Raw genomic sequence first — 25,343 nt, 5'->3', positions numbered from 1 at the left:
TTGAAACACAGAAGCATACACTGGGCCAGATTCGCTAGGAAAAATTAACTTGTTCAAAAAACATATAGATAGTAACTTGTGGCCCTGACTTTCTCAGAAGTCTGTGCACAGAACATTTTACATGGTCTGATGTCTTGTACTTGTTCTGAAAATAGTATGGAAAGCTTGGGGACACAATTAGATTGTCTCATCTAAACTTGTCATATATGCCTTGTAAACCAAGGAGAAACTCCCAAAGAGCCAGTATGTCTGGACCCACCCCTAGCTAGCCCCAAATCATCAATGAAGTTCTCGACCCTTTAGTCAGTTTTACTTGATTCCTTCAAGTATAAAATTATTGCTAGAGTATTCTATAAAGAAAATTGACTCATTTTCTAAATTGATCATAACAAGTTACCACAGTTTGATGGCTTGAAATGTTTTCTCTCATGGCTCCATGGGTGAGAAGCTGAAATCTGTATGCATGGATGGTCCTACTTCCACGGAAAGTCCTGGATGGCACATGCCGTCTATATGGAGAATACATTGAGCTCTATCCTTAGCTTCACACACTTTTCTTTCTGAGTGTATTTACTCTTTTCTGTCTTGTAAGAAGTCCTACATTGTGAGGTAAGGTTTAGTCCCCACCTAAATGTAGTATAAATCTCCTTGTTAGATCTTTCTCTAAATTATATCTGTAGATTCCAAGTCTAAAGGATACATTTTGAGGTTCTGGATATCGGACACAAACTTTGAGCAAAGCACCATTCAGGCTTCTAAAGTAATTATTCGAAGTAACTGCCCAGGGGTTTTGCCTGGTGAAGACACCTAAATTTTCCTTATACTCCAATGCTCTAAGATATGATATTTTCAAAGATCAACTGAATAGATGCCAATTTTCATTGCTTTTGCTTAGGACAACTCCAATTAAGTTTGGTAACATTTGTTTAGAAATTTTTTCTTAGATCAGGAGTTGTATGAGAAACACAATTCATACCTTTAATCACAGCACTCAGGAGGCAAAGCACTCAGGAGTCACAGGTAGATAGATCTCTGAGTTCAAGACCATCCTGGATGTATAGAGTGAATTCCAGGACAGCCAGGGATACACAGAGCAACCCTATCTTGAAAAAGCAAGAGAGGAGGGGTGGACCAGAGGAGAGGGGAGAAAGTGAGAGGATGGGAGAGGGGAGTGAGAGGGGGAGGGGGAGGGGGAGAGGGAGGGGAGGGGGAGAGAGAAGTTCTGTTTTGGAAAAAAAAAAACTTGCCGGGTGGTGGTGGCACACGCCTTTAATCCCAGCACTTGGGAGGCAGAAACAGGCAGATTTATGAGTTCGAGGCCAACCTGGTCTACAAAGTGAGTTCCAGGACAACCAGGAGAAACCCTGTCTCGAAAAACCAACCAACCAAACAAACAAACAAACAAAAAAACAAGAACAAAAACAAAATATTAAAAACGTGCAATATTAGAAGAATTTAATAAAAAAGCTCTTTTCTAATGCTATCAAAGTTAAGATCCCCATTTGCAAAGCTTGTAATCTTTTACTACCAGTATGTAACACTGCCTCTTCTTATCAATATAAACAAACAAAAGAAAATTCCCAATAATATGAAACCAGCTCTCTCAAACAATGGGAGCCACTTTATCTTAACTATGAAGCTGAATGGGACATGGTTGTTTAATCAGCAATTCCTGTAAGTTTGCTCTTACAGTGGGGGAAAATACCAGCATTGTGCCTTCTGGCTTTTATCAACTTCATTTTGGGTATTCTCCAATGCTTACTCACATTGTCATCCCCACCCCCACTTCTGCTGGCGAGAAGGAAACAGAGAATTGGGTAGGTTATAGGAGAGAAATGGTCCTCAAAGTGTAGTGCATTGATAGAGAGATTGGTGGAAACAGGTATTTCTACTTAAGCTTAATTAGGATAAAAACCTGGGAATGAAAAAGGAGAGGACAAACATCATACCAAGAGTAATAAGGCCACTTTTTAGGGATAAGAAAGGAGACTTTATGAACAGTGATGGAAATGGGGGCATTAAATGCAAGTAGTAAGGCATAAGTCCTGTTAAAAGGACCCACTAATGACTGAGAGCTAACAGTCCACCTACAGAAAGCAAAATGAAACCAAGCAAAAATGGTGTCCTGTAGAAAAAAGAAAATGAAGGGCCCATTCCTAAGAGGCTGGTCAACATCGAGAGGCAGTGTTCTGAATGTTTGTGGGTTGAGAATTTAAAATGAATTGCTTCCCATAGCCACTTAGAATTCTTTTAGAACTGGTACCTGAACGGAAGACACCCAGCTGTTGGCATGGTCTAAATTCATTGGCCCTCTGTCTCTGCATTCCGTGTGTTACTACCTTTCTTTCCCAAGAAGATTAACTCAAACACAAGCTCTCTCTCTCTCTCTCTCTCTCTCTCTCTCTCTCTCTCTCTCTCTCTCTCTCTCTCTCTCTCTGTGTGTGTGTATTAAGGGTGTGGGGTGTGGGGGGTTGAGTGGTGTGGGGTGTTGGTGGATGGACTACAAAACATCTGCTATTGGTCACTGATGTGTCCTCCAGTACTCTAGGAAAGGTTATCCCAACCTTTGCCAAGTACGAACCTGGTTGTCCAGTGTCCTAGGATTCTTTCACAGCTTTATTCCAGATGTCAGGACCAGTCTTTGCTTTGATACACATGTAATTCCTAAAAACTGAAATCTACTATTCTTTGACTGACAGGATGATCTAAAGCTCTCTTCTAATTTTTACAAATTCACCACAACTTTTTGCTTTTATGCCCGCGTTTTGTCTTAATTTTGTGATTCCCCTTCCTCTCCTCTGCCCCTGCTTCCTGGTTATTTGTTGTTCCTTGATGTTGCATCAGTGCAGAAGAGGAACCCAGCCCACTTCCCTTGATTGCTACAGGAGAATGTCAGCAGGATAGCTTCCGTTCTTGCAAAGTTTTCTTATTTATTTTTATTAAAGTGCATTAACTGTATAAACTAAAGGGTACCATTAAATTAGCATTTCCATGCACATCCTTGTTTTAAAAAGCAGAATGTGTAGGAAGGATAGAGGAATCTTATATGGAAGCCTCATCATGAAAATTTTGACCAAATGAGCATTGGGATTTTATTGCAAGCGCCCATTGGACCACACACCTCCACAGGCTGGTATTTCTGTACTTATCTTGGTGCCATCTCTGTCTCTTCTCTGTATCCAGAGGGGCATTATAATCTAAGTCATTTTTTTCATGCATAGCAATTTGAAATATCATGGCATACTTACCCTTCTCCAAAGAATGACCCAGGTTGCATTCAACCACACAAAATGGCTTAAAAGGCCATTTTATTATGGGAAAGGCAATTTGTTTGAGCGTGAAGGGACAAATAGTAAAAAGAGTTACTCTAAATGGTGTTGTCTTCATTCCAGAACATTTTATTTGCTGTATGTCACATCAAAGAATTCTGAGACAAGGGTCTGAAATGAGATTCCAAACCCAGAGTGTTTTTTTTTTTCCTCAAGTAAAATGGGCAGAAGAGAATTTGACTTTGGTTCTTGTAAAGGCAGCTGACAAGGAATGGATTTGGGTTTTGAATACCAGAAAATGAATGTTTAGCTGGAACAAGAAATGATGGTTTCTTACAAGAGGTCTGAGCAAATGAGAAAGAAGCTTACGTTTCATTAGCTGCTCAGCAAATCTGCTCTGAGTCTAACCAGACCCCTAATGCCATAAGCTCTTCCCAGTTCATCTGAGGCTCAGACAGGTACACAGACTTAATTATAGTAGAAAGAAGCATCCTTTGCAGCAGGCCTAACCCAGAGCACTCAGATGCCCTGTTATGTCCACAGAGGGCTATTCTTTATTCCAGCTTGATGATCATTAGTTTTTAAAGCATAATAACAATTGAAAAATTGTAGCAGTTGCAGTGTGTCTGTTAGCACAGGGATCTTCCCAACTTGGCCTCTCTTCTTTCTTTTTTTCTTTTTTGATTTTTTCTTCGTAATGCCGATGTTAGGACACAGAGTCTCTGTTAACTTGACAGGTGCTCCATCACATTTAATAAATGCTATCTTAAAAGTATCATTTTATTAAAGACAAAAGAAATATAACATGTTTATAAACACTAGGCTCTGGGCTGAGAATTTTCGTGCATTATGCATTAGTTTTCATGGTAACTCTTGGATACACACACTATGCTTATCCTTGATTTTAAAGATGAGATTATTGAGAGTGAACTGGTTTTTATTTTCCCAACAGCATAACATTCTCAAGCATGGTAATCTAATATAACTTATCCAATGCTCACAGTTAATTAAACGTATCTGCCATCATGAATGTTTTCAGCTAAGTTTCAGTGCCTAGAAAAGTGCTTCCCACTTAGAATGGAAATAGAAAATGTACACTTCTCAAGTCAGAATTTCTGCCAGAGGCTCAGATCTTGATTCTGGTCGTGAGACATATCTGATGAATTTGAGCTAAGGGGCATTCTGTGGGGAAAAAACTGGTCAATAGATCCTTGTCGAATATCAGTGTGGTGAGATAAACGTAAAGACTGAAGAAACGTTCCAGATGAAGAAAAACGCACAAGAGCCATGGCAATGGCATGCAAAACAAGAGATGGGGGCTTTATTTTGCATTTCATTCAATAACAATAGAATAATTGGTGAAGTGTAAAAACAAATTTGCATTGTATTAGGCCATTTCAACAACACTAATTTCCTCATTTTGGTTATTATGGCATGATTATATGTATTTCTCAACTCTTTATCCACTATTGTTTCTCCAAGGAGATAAGTTAAATTAATCAAATGATATTTAGATGAAATTAATTTCTCTGTATATGAGAAGTTAAGTACTAAAGTGAGATTTTATTGGGTAGTATTGAACTTTAGAGGGCTACAGTCATTGCAATAACTGAGTTTTCATTTGTGTAACCTATTTCTGTCCCCTTAGGAATGACTCCAATTGAAATGCATAGTATAAGAGACTAGGCCTGCTTTTTAAGAAGTGCATACTGAAATATTCAGGAGTATAGATCTACCTCATCTTCGCTTTTCTCTAGTAGCTTAAACATGGACAGAAATATGTAGAGCATAGGACAGATGATTAGAGAGAAGAGAACAGAAAGAGAAGCATCTAAAACAAGTGTGGTCAAGTTGTAACATTCATGGATTTTATGTGAAAATCATATAATGTAAAAAGACAAATGTATACAATGAAAAAAAGAATAAAATATATAAATGACTAATTGATTTTCAACCAGCATTCTGCCTGCCACATGTGATCTCTCCATGCCCTGACTCCCAGAGGCCAACTCTGTGATTTTGGGCTTCTTGCCTTCAGAACTACAAGTTGAATAAACTTCTATTCTTACAGATTACTCAGTCTGCAATTACCAATTATATCAATGGAAAGCAGACTTAGACAGTCCTATTAAAATGAACTCCGAATGCATCAAAGGCCCAAATGTAAGCTAAAACTGCACGACTCTTAAAATTGGACACAGGAAAAAATTTCAGCACTCTATATTTGGCAGTGATTTTCAGGATGTGCACCAAATGTGCAGGCAATGAAAGAGAAAAGAGATACATTGGGCTTTACCAAGATTAAAAACTCTCAAACATCATATGAGATAAAAAATCCTATGACATTGGGATGCACATGTGTGTCCACATATATGTATGCATATATCCATAAGCATTAATATTTGACATTGAATTAAACACCTACAATACACAAAAAGCCTCCTGCAACTAAAACTAACTCTGTCTCTCTTTGTCTCTGTCTCTGTCTCTGTCTCTGTCTCTGTCTCTGTCTCTCTCTCTCTCACATACACACACATGCACATATACATAAGCATAAATAAAAAAATAAAAAAGCGAATCCAAATATCCATTAATGGGCAAAAGACTGGATAGACATGTGGTAAATATAGGAGTTACCTGGGGGAGGTACCCTCTCAGAGGGGAGGGGAGATGGGAAAGGAACTCTGAGAAGGGAGGCAGCATTTGGGATTTAAATACATAAATATGTTTTAAAGAAAAGAAAAATCAGAAATGTGGTATATAGATTTAGTGGAATAGAGGCAATCCTTAAAAAGAAAAGAAAGCTGATATATATTAAAATGTATATCTAAGGTCAAAACCACTTAAAATCATATGCTAAGTGAAACCAGTCACCCAAAAAGCACATAATTTAGGGTGCATTTATATGAAATCTGAGAATAGAAAAATAGACACGGAAAAAAGATAAAGTAGTCAAATGATTGTCAGTGAATGGGTAAAAATAAGAAAGAGAGAGCTAGCATTTAGTAGGTACACTGTTTCCGTTTGATGAAGAAATTGTCATGGAAATGGGCATGATGCTTACACAACATTGTGAATAGACTTCACACCACTGATGGAAACTTCAACTGAAAACTAAACTTCATATGAGATATATTCACCACAGCAAAAAATTACAGCATACGAGGAGATTTTTTTTGGTACTATTCCCATAACTTTCTTAGATATTTTAAAGTGACACCACAAAAAAAGTTGCAAAAAAGTTCACTAGTGTCTGATGAAATTTCCAGTATAGGTGATGAAGTCTCCTTTGAGGAGAGTGATGGTTCTCTGAGATTAATCCAAATTGCCCCAGCAAAAGCTTGTCTCCATCATATTGCCTATAAAATGCCCCATTCCTACCCCAAGGTGATCCTGGCCTTCTTCTGAACTGAAGTTCTTTTTGGACCCAGTCCTCTCGAACAACTAGATCTCTGGGACTTAGTGTTGACTCCTGCTGGTGCACAGGGACAAAAGCAAGAATATGTTAGATAGGCTTGACAATGGCTATGCCAAGCATGCAGACCAAGTCCTTCAATGTTACATGGATATAAAAGGAAGTTATTGCTCTGTTCCAATGTTATACAAGAGGCTGTAGTCATGAGTAAGGCTGCTGTATAAGATTGCTCTAGAATCAGAACACATAAATAATACCCATAGAAGAGAGATAAGGTGAAGAAATTATTCTGTCAACTTTATATTGACCATATGTTAATGTCCTAGATGTTATATGCTGGAGTTTACATAGGATTTACACTTGTGTGTTCTCCTATTTACATATGATAGAGAAATTGACAATATCTTATCATACTTGTTTGAGTGTATCAGCTCAATTCCAGGAACATAACAATGGTTGGTTTATTGAGTTTAATGAACAAAGTGTGCAGAATCCCATGTGTCCTCTATTTTTCTCACACCTGGTATCTGTGCCATTCATCGTCTTATTATAAAATACTACCTGGATGGTGGAATGTGGCTAATTATAAATAAATTTGGAGCTGATTATGTTAGACAGTGAGTAGATTCCTTCCACACTCTATTGCTCTTTTTTTAGAGGGGCAGGAATAAGAAGTAAAACATCAGGTGATGGATCTCCTCCTTCAATGTGTCATGGCTGCCCCAATTCTAGTTCATCTTCTAGCAAGAAAAGAAGGTAACATCAATATTTAATCCAATGGTGAGGCTCAACTCTAATAAACCTATTCTTTAGGCAAAGTCAGGGGTCAGTCACTACACATTCATCTGTTTTCCTTTGGTTTTAAGGAAAAATAAAACCTTCTTTGGGCCAAATATGAACACAATACACATTTCCCTATAATTTACAAGACCAAAGTGTTATCTTCTAAATGAAGGATTTTCAGATTTTTTTTTAAACAAAATGTTGCTGTGTAGCCAATGGCAGCCACATTCTTGATCTTTCTGATTCCAGGAGGACAATATGCTAGGACTGCAGGTTTATTGAATCATGCTTGATTTCCCTAAACTGAGCTAACCATAGAAAGAATTTGTTTGAGATAAATTTTTCCTACTTTTCCCATGTTTGTGTGTGTGTGCATGCATGCATGCGTGTGTGTGTGTGTGAAATATGCTACATGTATGTTCTTCTGTGGGCGTACAGGTCTATATGAGTACATGTGGAAACCAGAAATCAACCTGTTCTCTCTGCAAACTTTCAACATACAATATAGAATTTATAAAAGTCCCCCCTTAGTCCATGTAGTCATTGTATTGATAGTGCTCCTCTTCTATACATCAGGTCTGCAGTCTTAGTAGCTTATGTGGTGCAATTTTGCACACCTTGTTCAGAGCTTTTCCCTTTCCGGTCTCCCTTTGATAACCACTCTCTGTTTCTATATTTTATTTTTAAAAAGTGTCCATATGTGAGATCATGTAGTATGTTTATATGTAAACATTTTATTTAACAAGAGTCCTACAGGATGGTGAGATGACTCAGCAAACATAGTCACTTACCTCCAAACCTGACAGTCTGACTTCAGCTCCCTGCACCAACTTTGTGAAGGGAGAGAACAATTCTCTGGCAAATTGTCCTTTGACTTCCACATATATGTTGTGACACTCAGGTACACACACACACACACACACACACACACACACAGACACACACATGAAAATTATTGTGAATAGAGATAGATTTATTTTGCGTCAAACAGTATACATCGAAGGGTCTTTGCTTCTCTACCAACAGACAGTTTTCATGTTGACTATTGCAAATGATGATGTAGAACTTGAGATACCTCTTTGAGATATTGATTCTACTTCCTTTCGGTATACAGCCCAAAAGAGTCAGGTGGACCATGTGGTTGTTCTTTGAGAAACCTCTGATACAACAGAAAGCTTGTCCTACCCATATAAAAACTGGAATTGTCCTATTTGCTTAGTTTGGACTCTTATTGTCCATGTTGCCATCACCAAAATGGCATTGACAGAGTTGATATGAAAGAGCATTCTCTTATGTTGAATTTTAAATTGTAGGTGTTCTTTACATTGAAATATTTAATTGGTGTTGAGTTGATTTTTGTGCATGGTAAATAATTATGTCCAATTTTACTCTTCTACATATTCATATCCAGCTACCAACATTATTCATGATAAGATTTTTAAGGCTATTCTCAACATTAAAGATGCTTCAAGGCCTTTTTCTATCGTAATATGATTTTTAGAACATTTCAACTATTTTTCTATGCTGCCAACTGTTTCTGTTCAGGTTTGTGGTTTAGTTTGAAATCACATTTGATGAAAATGCTTTGATGAAAATGCTGTTATTTGAGAAATCTACCTTAACGGAGGAAACAGATCACTTCTGAGCTGGAAGTAGAATGTTTTTTGGTTTTTTTGTTTTTGTTTTTAATTTTAAAAAAAGAACATTTTTATTTTAACTTCTAATATATTTTAGCATTTAAATGATGTACCTTGTAGTAAATGTCATGCAGTATTTATAACAAGTCTGTAACTGGTTTCTATTTTACAAAACAAAGAAACTGAGGCTCACAGGAGTGTGTGAGACCCCGAAGGTCACACAGTTAGAAAGATCCCAGTGGAGGCTGTTTGCTTTGAAGAGTCTTTCCCTCCAGCACATAGGCCTCACACAATCTCTTAATAAAAAAACAATGGTATTCTCACCCAACAGCTAAAACAGCTTCTTTTCTCTGTTCTTAATGATATCTAATGTTCAAAGGCATTTCTTCCATTTTCCACTCCCTCTTTCCATGCAGACTCTAATTCTTCCTTCATAAGCACCAATATAGTTTACGTCTCCTCTTTCTCTTTTCATACGTGACTACTCAGAATCGTTCTATGTTACTCCTGCTAATGAACAGAGTGTGAGAGGATTCTCAGCAGCTACAGTCGTCCTAGGCAGAGAGGTTCATTTACCATCTATCTTCACTAAGCAGCTCACAGAAACTAAGTTTAAAAAATAAAATTCTAGCAAAATGAACAGCCCCGAGCTTCATTGTCTGTGCTCTGCCCTGTCTGTTCACGTCCATGTAGATGGAGACAGGATAGCATGTCAGACCAAAGAGTGGGCAGCAGGTTCACCGTCACCATATCTCTGATGCTGAATTTCCAGATCTTGGGACAATGTGGGAATGTGAAAGACTGATCGCTCAATAGAAGACTGACGTTGTCCATGGTTTAGCCATGTGCTTCAAGTGGAAGCAAGGGTAACACTCGCTGATTCTTGACCTTGTTAAGACTTGAACTTAGAAAAGCTCTTTAATTGCACACCATCTGAACGGGGCTATCAGTCGGTAGAGATCTGACAGGCACTTGTGGGTACTATCATTGCTAAATGAGTGGTGATATTGACCTTCATATTCTTTTTGTTCTTAGTCATATATAGTTTCAACATTATGTACACAAGAAATAAATCATTGATTAAACTATGGATCAAAGAAACACTCATATTGAACTCAGACAAGTTAATGAGGAAAAAAGAATGATATCTTAGAAAACTGACATGAAGATTACATTTAAAAGTAAATAAAACAATTATGAAAACTTTAAATTTGCAAAAGATAAAGTTACCAAATTATAAATTAGATAATAACAATTTGCTGTTGTGATCATAAAATGAGAAAGAGCTATAAGAATATTTTCTGGCGGGATGTGGGAGGAGGAAGCACCTCAGTTGGCCCATGCCAAGGCATTCCTTCCCCCTAAGGGACCAGACATACACAGGTATAGTATAGAATAGAGTTTATTTAAGGCATGGGGAGGGGAGTTAAGAGGGTAGTAGAGGCAGAGAAAGGCAGAGAAAAGGAGAGAGTAGAGAGTGGAGACTGGTCATGACCATGTGGAGAGAGGGGGGAAGGGAATAGAGAGAGAGGGGGCAAAAGGGGGCAAGAGGTAAGAGTGAGGCAAGAGTGTAAGAGAGAGAGGAGAGGGCACTCCATATTTTATTCCTGCCCCCCCCCGTCCTGTTTACGCTCCAACTGCTCCACCCATACCTCCTACCCAGTCTCCTGTCTCCACGTGGATGTCCCCATTCCCCACCCTACCTGACTTCTAAACTCCCTGGGGCCTCCAGTTTCTTGAGGGTTAGGTGCATCATATCTGAATGAACACAGACTTGGAAGTCCTCTACTGTATATGTGTTGGGGGCCTCATATCAGCTGGTGTATGCTGCCTGCTTGGTGGTCCAGTGTTTGAGAGATCTCAGGGGTCCAGATTAATTGAGACGGCTGAATCTTCTACAGGGTTGCCTTTCTCCTCAGCTTTTTTCAGCTTTCCTTAATTCAACAACAGGATTTTGCTGCTTCTGTCCATTGGCTGGGTGCAACTATCTGCATCCGACTCTTTCAGCTGCTTGTTGAGTCTTCTGGAATGCAGCCCTGCTAGGTCCATTTTTGTGAGTGCTCCATAGCCTCAGTAATAGTGTCAGGCCTTGGGACCTCTCCTTGTGCTGGAACCCACTTTAGGCCTGTCGCTGGACCTTCTTTTCCTCACGCTTCTCTCCATTTCCATTCCCGTTATTCTTTCAGACAGGAACAATTAAGAGTCAGAGTTCGGACTGGGGGATGGCCCCCCTCTCCCTCATTTGATGTCAGGTCTTCCTGCTGGAGGTGGGCTCTATAAGTTCCCTCTTCCTACTGTCTGCATTTCATTTAAGGTCCCTCCCTTTAAGTCCTGAGAGTCTCTCACCTCCCAGGTCTCTTGTGCATTCTAGAGGGTTCGCCCAACCTCCTATCTCCTGGTGTTGCCTGTTTCCATTCTTTCTGCTGGCCCCCAGGGCTTCATTCCTTTTCCCTCACTCAATACCAGATCAGGTTCCCCTCTCCCAGCCACCCCTGCCCTGCCCCATCCACTTTCTCTCCCAGGTCCCTCCCTCACTCCCTACTTGTGACTGCTTCCTTCTCCCTCCCTCACTTGGGCACTTCAGCTTGTTGAATTTTTTTAATTCTGTGGACTGTATCTTGGGTATTCTGTACATTTATTTATTTATTTATTTATTTATTTATTTATTTATTTATTTATTTATTGGCTAATATCCACTTAATAGTGAGTACATACAATGCATGTCCTTTTGGGTCTGAGTTACCACACTCAGGATGATATTTTCTAGTTTCATCCATTTGCCTGCAAAATTCAGGATGTCCCATTCTTAATAGCTGGGTAGTATTCCACTGTGTAAATGAACCACATTGTCTGTATCCATTCTTCTGTCATGGGACATCTAGATTGTTTCCAGCTTCTGTCTATCACAAATAAGGCTGCTATGAACATAGTGGAACATGTGCCCCTGTGGCATTGTGGGGCATCTGTTGAGTATATTCCCAAGAATGGTATACCTGGGTCTTCAGGTAGATCTATTTCCAATTTTCTGAGGAACCTCCAGATTGATTTCTAGAGTGATTGTACCAGTTTGCAATCCCACCAGCAATGGAAGAGTCTTCCCCTTTCTCCACCTCCTCTCCAACATGTGTTGTCACTTGAGGTTTTGATCTTAGCCATTCTGATTGGTGTAAGGAGGAATCTCAGGGTCATTTTGATTTGCACTCCTCTGATCACTAAGGACTTTGAACATTTCTTTAAGTGCTTCTCAGTCATTTGAGATTCCTCAGTTGTGAAATCTCGGATTAGTTCTACACCCCACTTTTTAATTGGGTTAATTGGTTTTTTGGCGATTAGCTTTTTGAGTTCTTTATATATTTTGGATATTAGCCCTCTCTCAGATGTGGGGTTAGTGAAGATTTTTTTCCCTGTAGGTTGCTGATTTGTCTTATTGACTATGTCCTTTGCCTTACAGAATTTTTCCAGTTTCATGAGGTTCCATTTATCAATTCTTGATCTTAGAGCATGAGCCATTCGAGTTCTGTATTGGCAATTTCCCTCTATGCCAATGAGTTCAAGGCTCTTTCCCACATTCTCTTCTATTAGATTTAGTGTATCTAGTTTTATGTTGAGGTCCTTGATCCATTTGGACTTGAGTTTTGTGAAAGGTGACAAATATGGCTCTATTTTAATTTTTTTTTTTTTTACATACAGATAGTCAGTTAGATCAGCACCATTTATTGAAAATGCTTTCTTTTTTCCATTGTATATTTTTGGCTTCTTTGTCAAAGATCAAGTATCCATAAGTGTGTGGTTTTATTTCTCGGTCGTCAATTCTATTCTATTGATCAATGTGTCTGTTTCTGTCCCAATACCAGGCAAGGTTTTGTTGTTGTTGTTATTGTTTGTTTGTTTTTATCACTATGCTCTTTAGTAAAGCTTGAGGTCAGGGATGGTGATTTTCCCTGGACGTTCTTTCATTGTTAAGAATTGTTTTAGCTATTATGGGTTTTTTGCCTTTCCAGATGAATTTGAGAATTGCTCTTTCCATGTCTTTGAAGAATTGTGTTGGGATTTTGATGGGGATTGCATTGAATCTATAGATTGCCTTTGGTGGGATGGTCATTTTTACTATGTTAATTCTGCCAATCCATTAGCATGAGAGATCTCTCCATTTCCTGAGATCTTCTCCGATTTCTTTCTTGAGAGACTTGAAGTTATTGTCATATAGGTCTTTCACTTGTTTGGTTAGAGTTACCCCAAGATATTTTATATTATTTGTGGTTATTGTGAAGGGAATGGTTTCCCCAATTTCTTTCTTAGCCTGCTTATCATTTGCATAAAGGAAGGCTATTTATTTATTTGAGTTAATTTTATATCCAACCACTTTGCCGAAGTTGTTTATCAGCTGGAGAATTTCTCTGGTAGAATTTCAGGGTCGTTTATGTATACTATCCTATCATCTGCAAATAGTGATATCTTTATTTCTTCTTTGCCAATTTTTATCCCCTTCATTTCTTTTTGTTCTCTTATTATTCTAGCTAGCACTTTGAGTACTATATTCAGTAGATATGGGGAGAGTGAGCATCCTTGTTTTGTTCCCCATATCAGTGGGATTGCTTCAAGTAGGTCTTTATTTAATTTGATATTGGCTGTTGGTTTGCAGTAAATTGCTTTTATTATGTTTACATATGCGCCTTGAATTCATGATCTCTCCAATACTTTTAACATGAAATGGTGTTGTATTTTTGTCAAATTCTTTTTCTGCATCTAAGAAGACGATCATATAATATTTTTTCTTTGAGTTTGTTTATATAGTGGAATATATTAATGGATTTTTGTATATTATACCAACCTTGCATTCCTGGGATGAAGTCTATTTGATCATGGTGAATGATGGTTTCGAAGTGTTCTTGGATTCGGTTTGCAAGAATTTTATTGAGTAATTTTGCATCGATATTCATAAGCATGATTGGTCTGAAGTTCTCTTTTTGGTTGGGTCCTTATGTGGTTTAGGTATCAGAGTAATTATGGCTTCATAGAATGAAATAGGTAGTGTTCCTTCTCTTTCTATTTTATGGAATCATTTGAGGAAAATTGGTATCAGATCTTCTCTGAAGGTTTGGTAGAATTCTGCACTAAATCCATGTGGCCCTTGGCCTTTTTGGTTGGGAGGGATTTTTTTTTCAATTTTTTATTAGATATTTTCTTCATTTATATTTCAAATGCTATCCTGAAAGTCCCCTATACCCTCCTCCTGCCCTGCTTCCCTACCCACCCACTCCCACTCTTTGGCCCTAGCATTCCCCTGTAGAATGGACCATCCAGAGACTGCCCCACCCTGGGATCCATCTCATAATTAGCCACCAAATGCAGGTTGTGAGGTTTTAAATGACTTCTTCTATTTCCTTGTGCAATATAGGCCTGTTTAGATAGTTTACCTGCTCTTATGTTGTTGTTGTTGTTATTTTTTTATTAGATATTTTCTTCATTACATTTCAAATGCTATCTCCTTTTCTAATTTCCTTTCTGAAAATCTCCTATACTCTCCACCCTCCCCCTGCTCCCCAACCCACCCATTCCCCGATTCCTGGTCCTGGCATTCCACTACACTGGGGCATATCATCTTTTGCAAGACCAAGGGCCTCTTCTCCCATTGATGGCCAACTAGGCCATCCTCTACTACATATGCAGCTAGAGACACGAGCTCTGGGGGTACTGATTAGTTCATATTGTTGCTCTTGATTTAACTTTGGTATGTGGTATCTGTCTAGAAAACCATCCATTTCATCTAGATTTTCCAGTTTTGTTGAGTGTAGGCTTTTATAGTAGGATCTGATGATTTCTTGAATTTCCTCTGGTTCTGTTGTTATGTGTCTCTTTCCATTTCTGATTTTGTTAATTTGGATATTGCCTCTTGGCCCTTTAGTTAGTTTGGATAGGGGTTTATCTATCTTGTTGATTTTCTCAAGAAAAAAAAATAGCTTCTGTTTTTGTTGATTCTTTGTTTCTGTTTGGTTGTTTTCAGATCTGAGTTTCATTATTTCCTGCATCTACTCCTTTTGGGTGAGTTTGCTTCTTTTTGTTCTAGAGCTCACAGGTGTGCTGTTAGATTGTTAGTGTAAGATCTCTCAAGTTTCTCTACCAGGGCATTTAGTGCTGTGAACTGCTCTGAGTGCAGTAGATCCTCAACTGTTCTGAGTGTAGCAGGTCCTCTAGGATGGGTCAGGATAAGGTGTCTTCATGGGAGCAGACCAGCTAAGAGTCTGCCCCAGCAGAAAGGACTTGGCTGAACGTGCAGAAGGGACTGAAGGGGAGTGGTATTCGGGAGGGCGGGGGTATTGGTGGGTGATGGGTCTGCAGTCCACCGGGCTCCCAACAGCAGCTCTGGGACTCTGGAAGGGGGGTGTTCTTACCAACTGCTCTGAGTGCAGCAGGTCCTCTAGGATAGGTCACGATATGGTGTATTCACTGGAGCAGACCAGCTAAGGGTCTGCCCCAGCAGAAAGGACCAGGCAGAAGGGCAAGCAAAGACTTATTAACAAGACAAAAATAATATCCTCTAGAGAGTGACTGGGGTGAATTTGTCCAAAGAGGTTGAATAGACCTTTGGGTTCTGCATAGTAGACTTTAAGAAGTTATTCATGGTGCAGAGGATCCTTTCTTCTCTCCTAAATAATGATGAATCTGATCTTCCTTTAGAGTACTTATTCCCAAAATCTTTAAAAAAAAATCCACAGGTAATAGATGTGAGAGTGGGAGGTGAGAAAAGATATTTTGAAACCACAATGTAAATTATAGTATAAAGAAGCCAGGGTCTTTTGAGGAAGCAGCCCATTCACAGGTATGTATGGGTGGCATCTGGAAAGAAAGATTCCTGATGCTTTAGCTTCTGATACAGCAGGGAGAACCTAAACACAACTCTAAAGCTGTATGAATATAGGGTGAGGAGGGGTCCTGGTGATCAAGAGGTGGCTACCCTAGGACAGCTGTGGTCTTCTTGATTCTTTCTAGCTTCCTTAGCCAAGAAACTCAGCCACCCCAATGCAGCCACCATGTTTCTTGGCTGCCTTGTATCTAATTCCACTCCTATCACACTAACAACACTTCTTCTTTTTCTGGGTGTTGGGGGCATTTACTGGTAAATTAGAGAAGTGTTACAATTCTTTGCCTTCTTTTTTCTTCCTTGGGAAAACCACTAAAATGAATATGGCTGATTTTTTTTTGTATGTGCATACCTTTGTGCATATACCTGCATAGATACACATCATTATTTTAAATTTATGCAAATATCTTATTTTTAAAACTTACTCATACTTAATGTTAGAAACAGCCAAACCTTATAAGTTCCATATAGCACCTGGGAAGGTCTCTAGGTTATAACTATAGTAAAGATTTAGAAACTAATCATGAGGGTTTTGTTTTTAAGTTGTAATTTTAAGCTCTAATATCAGCAAAGAAATCAAGATATTCAAAACTATTTTGTGCCTCTGTGATATAGCAAAAAATACATTTTATCTTCACTTATTTAATATACACAATGACAACCCCAAGTTAAATGTGAAATGCAAAATTATTTTAAGTGTATCTATAAATTATGCCCCTTTTCATAACTAATTTAATGTTCATTTGATACTATGAAACATTTATTTAATGTGAATAACTCAGACTTATCTTTTAAAATATACTTTATGGATCATTATTAAAGAATAAAACTAGTTTGTTACTTAACCTTTAATTATAACATATTGGGATAGAGTTAAAAAAACTTATTTATTTGTACTGTGCAAAAACATTTTCTAAAATTATTTCTAAAATTGAGTTTTCCTTTAATTTGGTGGTATGAAAGTAGTTTTTGAGTAAAAAGAGACAGAGAAAGCGAGACTGATTTAGGTTAATCTGAAATAACACAAACAAGAATCATATATGCTGAAATTCAAACCACTCCATTTCTGATTCATGTGCTTTTGCTGTGTACCAACTAGTTCACTCACTAATCACCCCACTCCACTGAGCACAAAGGAATTAGAGCTCAAATCACCAACCTGCAGACTTGTGGATAAATAAATAGTACTGTCTTTTAAAACTGACTTTTAATGTGCTTCATTGCACTCATAATGAAGTGAAAACAGACCACCAGAATCACAGGGGCTTTGTTAGCACAAAGCAGAAACACATCCAATATCCACTAGTTATTCCCATTCAGTGTGAAATGCAACAGGCACTCATTCCACACATAATTTTAGAGTTCTTATTATGAGTTCAATCACAGTGATAGGATCAAGAGACTGAACGAGAGAAATCAACACACCTGGCCCACATGTTCCTGACTTTAAAGTCATAAACTATCTAATAAGCAACAAAGGAACAACCAAATAATGGAACTTTAAATGGTTTTATTGTAAACTTAAACACATATTTCAATGAAATATAGTCAGGTTTATAAATCATAGATTTAGGTCATGGCATAGCTGGAGTGTGCCTTGAATTTAAGTATTGTTTTATGCTTAGGAAAGGTTTTTCATGTCTTGAGAAAGGCTCAAAATATCCAACTTCACAGATATCTTACTTGAGCCCATACTTTAATGGTGGTGACTTGATTCCAGATACACACAAGCCACCATCTTACCCCTCAACCTCAAGCAGTTCTTTTATAGGGAACTTGGCAACTCCTACCGCATATCTGTGTAACTCCACCACCATGTGAATCAATTAAAGCCCTTGTGCAGTTATACCCCAGACCATAAACAAAGAGTGGAAAAAGGTTTTATAAATGTTCTACAAGTATATTAATCTTATAGTCCAAACAACAGAACTCTAATTAGTCTGACTTTCTTTAGTATAACAAAATACATGATTTGATCAACTTAAAAACAGGAAAGGTTTATTGTGTCTCATGGACTCAGAGGTTTCAGTCTATGGTCAGCAGGACACATTGCTCTGGGGTCCATGGTGAGACAGTAAATCTTTAAGAGGAGCCCTAGGGAAGCAAGCTGATAACCCCATAAAAGCTGGAAAGCAAAGAGAGAAAAGGCACTATTAGTCTACATTCTAGATCTAAACCTTCCCACTAGGTTTTATCTCTTCAGGGATTCCATGACTGTACAATAGCACCAAATATGGACCTTTGGGAGACACTCAAGATCTACTGTATAACAGACTACCACAATTTTCTTAACACAAAATATGAACTATATCTCTTCAAGAGGACATAGTTTCTCTTACTTGGGGTTAGAATATCCATGGCCAGGGCAGCTCAAAAGAAAAGAAAATACTTATATTAGAAAGATGTATAATAGAAAGCAAATGTTTACAAAGTAAAAACATTGGTTTTATTATTTTGCATTTTTAATAATAAAATAAAGTATAATTAATATAATATAACACAATATAATAAGACAAAAATGAACAGATCAGAATTGGACAGAGTAAACAGAAGGAAAAGAGCTGAAGAGAAGGCACAGAATCAGAGAGACCCACTTATTTACCCACTCAGGAATTCCATAAAAATATTAAACAGGAGTTGACATGAATGTTGCTCATGTTGGTTTAAAGGGCCTTGTTTCCTTGGAATCCTTCATCCCCACCTCCTCATCTGCAGAGTTCCCTGTTCCCTAATGGTAGAGATTTGATGAATCCATACCATTTTAACTGAGTGATCCAAGGCCTTGCAATCGATGCATAATGTCTAGTTGTGAGTCTTTGTATCTGTTCCCATTGACTTCAGGGGACAGCTTCTCTAATGATGACCTGTAAGTATAGCAGAATGTTATGAGGATTCCTTATACTGCTACCTTTTAAGGACCAGTATCTAGTTTCAGGTAGTGTTTCAGTATCTAGACACCCAACCAGTATCTAGTACAGGTTACAAATACTAGAGTCAAATCAGTCAAATCCAGTATTGATTAGTTACTCCCACAAACTTTGGCCCATCTTTACACTAGCATATATTACAGACAGGACACCATTGCAGATCAAAGGGTTTGGGTCAGGATTGGTGTTTACCTTTTTTCTTTAGTAGTGTGCAGAGTACTTTTCTGTACCAAAGGTGCATATAGAGTTAAGCTCAACTTGTTCATGCTCATTGAGTTGTGTAGGTGTTGTCTTCTATAATAGGGCTTTACTCTCAGTTTGTGACTAGAAACCTCTAATATTGGCAATATGTTAGGTTGCTTAGGGACTCCCATCGGACCCATTTGACAAAGAACTAATTTGATGTAACACAGTTCTTGTGCTGGAAACTTCATTTGGTGACAAGAAATGATCACTTAGGGCTCTGTATCCTTCATTATTTGGCTATTTAATTGAGATCGCCTTTGTATAGGCATATACTTAGGAAGCTGTTACTATATAAGTTTATATAGTACTCCTCAAATAGTCCTTAATTTTAGTTGTTTCTCTTCATATTCCTCCTTCACCCCCCTCTCCCTTACCCCTTCTGACTTGATATTCCTGTTCCAGCTCCCTGACCACACTCGCAGCATCCATATTTCCCTTTCTCAATGAGATCTATTTGTTCTCCCCAGTCCCTTACTCTGTGCCTAACCTGTGTGATTCTAGGGACCGTGTCTTGGTAATTATTGACTTAACAGCTAATATCTACATATAAGTAAATATATACCATATTTGTCATTCTGGGACTGTTTTACCTTACTCAGCATAACTATTTCTAGTTCCATCTATTTATTTGTGAATTTCATTATTTTATTTTTTAACAGTTAATACCCATTTTATAAGTATACCACATTTGTAGTGGGGTCGGTGTGGTGCTAATTGTATATAAATGCTAAATCCTGACTCCCAATATCTGCTGAGAAGATCTGCTTGATGGGCAGATCCTCACACACACCCAGTGATGCTCTATGTATACCTTGGTCCTCAATTTAACTGGTCAATAAGAGGCTAGAGCCTGTGACTGGGCAGTAGAGGGAGGAAACTGTGACAAGACAATCAAATGAGGGGGTCTCAGGAGAGACCAAGAACGAAAAGAAAGGACATGGATAGGGAAGGAGGCTTCCATGATAGGAGAGGGACCATGAGCACATAGCCAGGAAAAACATCAAATGACAAGGAACATATGGCTGGGAAATAACCTAGAATAGCTCCAAACTTGCCCAATATAGGCTTATGGCTTATGAATAAAACACCCAGATTGTATGCCTTTTATACAGGCTAGTAAGAATGATTAATTCCTTTTACACATATTTTCTTTATCCATTCTTTGGTGAGGGACATGTAGGTTGTTTCCAATTTTGTCACTATTGTGAACAGAGAAGTTGTGAACTTGGTGGACCAAGTGTCTGTCTATATCATAGGATGAAGCATCCCTTGGATATATGGGCAAGAATGGTATATCTGGGTCTTGATGTAGATTGATTCTCAATATTTTGAGAAACTGTCATACTAATTTCCATAGTGGCTGTACAAGTTTTCACTCCCAACTGCAATGCAGAAGTGGTTCCCTTGTTCCACGTCCTCACTAACAGGAGTTGTCACATCTGTTATTGGTCTTACTCATTCTGGTAGGTATAAGAGTGAATCTCAAAGTAGTTTTGATTTGAATTTCCCAAATGGCTAAAAGTGTTTACATTTCTTTGTTTCTCAGTCAATTGCAATTCCTCTTTTAAGGACCCCCTGCTTAGATCTGTACCCCAAGTTTAAATTGGATTATTCATTTTTGTTTTTTGCTTCTTTTTAGTATCTAGTTTCTTGAGTGCTTTAAACATTTTGGATATTAGTCCTTTATAATATCCAAATGTGGAATTCTTGAAAATAATTTTCCATTCTGTAGCTTGTAGATTTCTCTGAATGATGTCCTTTGCCTGACAGAAGCTTTTCAGTTCCATTAGGTCCCATTTACTAATTGTTGATCTTGCCTGTTGTTACCAGTGCTATCAGTTCAGGAAGTCTTCTCCTGTGCCAATGAGTTCAAAGCTTTTCTCCATTTTCCTTCCTATCAGGTTCAGTGTATCTGGTTTTATGTTGAGGTCTTTGATCCATTTAGAGTTGAGTTTTGTTCCAAGTGATAAGACTGTATCTATTTGGATAATTTTACATAGTCACAGCCAGATTACCACCACAATTTGTTAAAGATGCTACCATTTTCCAGTATGTATTTCTGGCTTCTTAATAAAAAATCCAGGTGTATATTGGTTTGTTGACTTATGTCTGAGTCCTCAATTTTATTCCCTTGACCAACATGTGTCCTTTGTCCCAACACCATACTATTTTTATTACTATAGCTCTCTACAATTTGAGATTGGAAATGGTAATGGCAGTATTATACAGAAGTATTTTAGCTATCCTGGGTGATTTGTATTTTCATATGAAACTAAAAATCATTCTTTCAAGTTCTGTGAAGAATTGTGTTGGAATTTTAATGGGGACTGTATTGAGTCTGTAGATTGGTTTTGATAGGATGAATATTTTTACTATATTAATCCTACCAGTTCATGAACACGGAAGATCTTTCCATCTTCTGATATCTTCCGTTTCTTTCAGTGCTTTCAAGTCTTTAACAGACAAGTTTTTCATTTGCTTAGTTTACCCAAGAATTTTTACATTATTTGAGGTGATTAATACATCGTTTTAAAAACCATTTATTGTTCAGTTAATATTAACCTTTTATTACTTTGTCTTCTTTTGTGAAAACAAGGGTATTGTCCCAGTGAGTCCTATATAAGAGCTACACAGCAGAGGTTTCTCCACAGAGATGAGGGTTGCTGATCTCCCACTACTGGAATTGTCCAAGAAGAGCACAATGGAGAAGCTTATTGTGGGCATCCTGTTTCTCTCTGTTCTTTCAGGAAGTGTAGCACAAACAGGTAGGTCCTGAGCCAAGCTGGAAAGTTTTCCACATCCAGAACACAGGGTGTCCAGTACTTTTTGCTGCTGTGGTTCCCAGGAAACTGAGTGAATGGTGTGTGGAAGTTACTTACTCTGTATATGATCCAAACTTAACAGCTTGAAAGAGTGATCATTTACCGTCTTATGTCTCTTTTACGACAGAAAACAGAGAATGCCCTAGCTCCTGTTCCCAAGCACAGGTCTCTATGGGATTGCAGTCTTTTAACCAAGGTTGTAGCATTGTCTGAAGGTTCCAGTGCAGAAGGTCTGCTCTCAAGCTTACTTGTATGGTTAATCAATTTCAGTTCATTTCAGGATGCTGGCCAGGGAATCTGAGTTCTTCATTGTCTATTGACCACAGACCACTCTTAATTTCCTGTCACTGAGGCCCTTTCTACAAAACAGCTGCCACATGTAGCTGGAAGAAATGTCCAGTTCAGAAGCCACAGCCTTTTGATAATCAGATCTTAGAAATCCTTCCATTGTGTCCCACTCCTGCCAGTGAATCAGACCTTACCCAATGGGAAAAGAATTAAGTCACATGTTAAAAACTACCACATATATTGATGATTAATGGTATACCTTACTATACTAGTGTGTAAAGAAGTCTCTGAGTTCAAGAAAGGAGAATGGGATTTGTTTCTCAGATGAGAGCACCATAACTTTTCATTTAAGAGAACAACAGGGTAGGAAAAAATGCTGTAAGGGCAGGTGAGGTCCATGAAGGCCTTCAGACACAGGGTGAAGTTCTGCAGTGACTTCCTCATCTGCAGGATCAGAAACACATAGGCAGTGGATGATTCTTCATATATATATATATATATATATATATATATATATACACACACACATATATATGTATATATATGTGTGTGTATGTATATGTATATTATTAAATATATACATGTGTATCATCTACATCTAAATACATATATACATTTATACACACATGCACACACACATATATGTATATATGTAAAGAGGATCTTTACTCTATCATTCTTTTTAAACACTTAATTGAGATAATATAAGAGTAAAGAAGAAATCTTGGAAAGAATTTGAACTTTAAACCAGAAACCCATCTCTCCAGAATAACTGGACAACTGAATGACCATGGTGAAGTGGTAGGACTCTATGCCTCACTTCTTCACCAATACAATGGGGGTACAAATAATACCCACCCAATAGATGGTGCTGAGGTCAACTAAGGGAAGAATGAACTTTGTGATGCGTGTATGAAACGAGCTTTTTTATTATCAAAGAAGCTATTTTCCTGTTTTGACAGCTTTATATATATATTTTTTCCCTCACTGCTGCCAGTAAGAAAACTTGATGCTCATTTCTCCACACTGCAGCGTACTGTCAGCAGAGAGTTGTAAGTTATTTCAGGTTATCTATGATATTTTGCTTCAAGTTTGGATCCTGACAAGGTTACAAACAGGGAGATAATTGATCACAGGACATAAATACATGGTTTACACTCCAATCTTCTGGGTGCTGTTGGGTTGACAGGAATTTAGCTCGCCCCCCACCACACCTGCCACACATGCCCCTCTCTCATACACTCAAGCCAGCCCTCTTTTCTGGACCTATTCCTCCATTCCAGTTCTCCAGGGGTCCAGAGTGTAAGCATTGCTTAAGAAGCCCTTGTATCTTAGGAAATAGAGTTCATGCTGTTTTCCCATTTCCTACTATGAAGCAAAACTAACTCAATTCAAGACTTTATAATATTTCTAGGCCATGTCTCCTCTGATTCAGTTTGTCATTATTCTCCAGTTTATTTTCCAGACTGCAGCATTTGTTAAATTTACTTTTCTGAACCAGGAAAGAATCATTCTATAACGATTACAGTTTCATCTTTTCAAATGGCTCTTAAGACAAAATAAATCCATACTAAATATTCCCTTGATCTTGTTGCTGTCATAAAATCTGGTCTTCCTTGAACATGGGAACTGCAGGAGAGAGTGAAGGTGAGGTCCAGCACTAGCATGGACTGGACCAAGTCATTTACATGACTCTGATGGTCCATCATACCAAGGTCCGGGATGTATTAACCCTAGCTGCAGGGCTCTAGACGAAATAACATGACTGGATCAGTGGTAAGAGAATATGCAGTACCCCAGGCTTTATACATTGCCATGTTTCAGTTACATTTAATTTTCTGTCACTTCTTTTATCTAGATGCTGTGTCAAAGAAAAAGATGGAGGTAGAGTTGGTAAAGGGAATCTTTAATTTTGTAGCAAATGAACTGAACCCAAATCCATCTGTTCATTGTTAGTTTTGGTTTTGTTTGTTGGAGACAGGTTCTTAAGCTCAGGTTGTTCTCGAACTCACTACATAGGGCAGCAGGTCTCCACCTTTCCAGTGTTGAGACGCAGACATGGACCACCTCTTCCAGGCCTGCCTTTAACACTGTATAGCTATTTACTATTGCTGAGTTCAAACACTCAGAGGCTCTCTGTGTGCTCCAATGTGCTGTACGTGTTCTGCCAGGAAGCAGCTCTAGGGCCACAAAAGAACAAATCAAATATCAGCATTGATAGGATGTTCGTTTTACTGTTTTTTTTTCCTCTCCATAGACATGAAGGGAAAGGCATTTATTTTCCCTCAAGAATCATCCACTGCCTATGTGTCCCTGATACCGAAGGTGAGGAAGTCACTGCAGAACTTCACTCTGTGTATAAAGGCCTTCACAGACCTGACTCGCCCTTATAGCATCTTCTCCTACAGCACAAGAACTAAGGACAATGAGATTCTTCTCTTTGTGGAAAAGAGAGGAGAATATATGCTCTATGTTGGGAATTCGGGAGTCAGTTTCAAAGCACCCACAAATCTTCCTGATCCAGTCCGTATCTGTGTGAACTGGGAGTCTGGCTCTGGGATTGCAGAATTCTGGCTGAATGGAAAGGCATTTGGGAGAAAAGGCTTGAAGAAGGGATACGTGGTGGGGGGTGATGCAAAGATCATTCTAGGACAAGAACAGGATTCCTTTGGGGGAAAATTTGATGTAAAACAATCCTTTGTTGGGGAAATATGGGATGTTTCCTTGTGGAACTATGTGGTCCCCATAAAAGAGGTGCATGACAGCTGTAACAATGGCAATATTATAAACTGGCAAGCTCTTATTCATGAAGACAGGGGCTATGTGGTGACTAAGCCCAAACTGTGGACTTAAGCTAATTGCTCTATGTAATTTAAGTCTGCTTTTGGTTGTGTTACAATGATAATGTGCATTATACTAAAAAGCAAAGAAACGCAAATCATTGTTATATGTTATTTATGGTTGTAAATATTGGGGTGAATTGTACCATAACTGTCTACAGCATCAAACTATAGGAACTAGGGAATCGCTCCTCTCTCAACTGGGCACCCAAGTTGGAGGATTCTGTGTGACTGGAGGAGACCCTGTGGTGATT

At 38.3% G+C, this 25,343-nt stretch overlaps 1 protein-coding gene across 1 annotated transcript; it reads left to right on the top strand.

Annotated features, from left to right (window-relative positions):
- Positions 1–21,806: 21,806 nt before the first annotated feature.
- Mptx2 (mucosal pentraxin 2) lies at positions 21,807–25,102 on the top strand. The gene is made up of 2 exons (NM_001205011.2): positions 21,807–21,904; positions 24,507–25,102. Exons 1-2 carry the CDS (start codon positions 21,841–21,843, stop codon positions 25,100–25,102), a joined length of 660 nt encoding a protein of 219 aa, NP_001191940.1. The 5' UTR covers positions 21,807–21,840.
- The last annotated feature ends 241 nt before the right edge of the window (positions 25,103–25,343 follow it).

The sequence above is a fragment of the Mus musculus genome, chromosome 1 (assembly GCF_000001635.26).
Source record: "Mus musculus strain C57BL/6J chromosome 1, GRCm38.p6 C57BL/6J".
NCBI classification, from domain to species: domain Eukaryota; kingdom Metazoa; phylum Chordata; class Mammalia; order Rodentia; family Muridae; genus Mus; species Mus musculus.
Note: the sequence above shows the minus strand (reverse complement) of the source record. Positions and strands in the feature narration are given on the sequence as shown.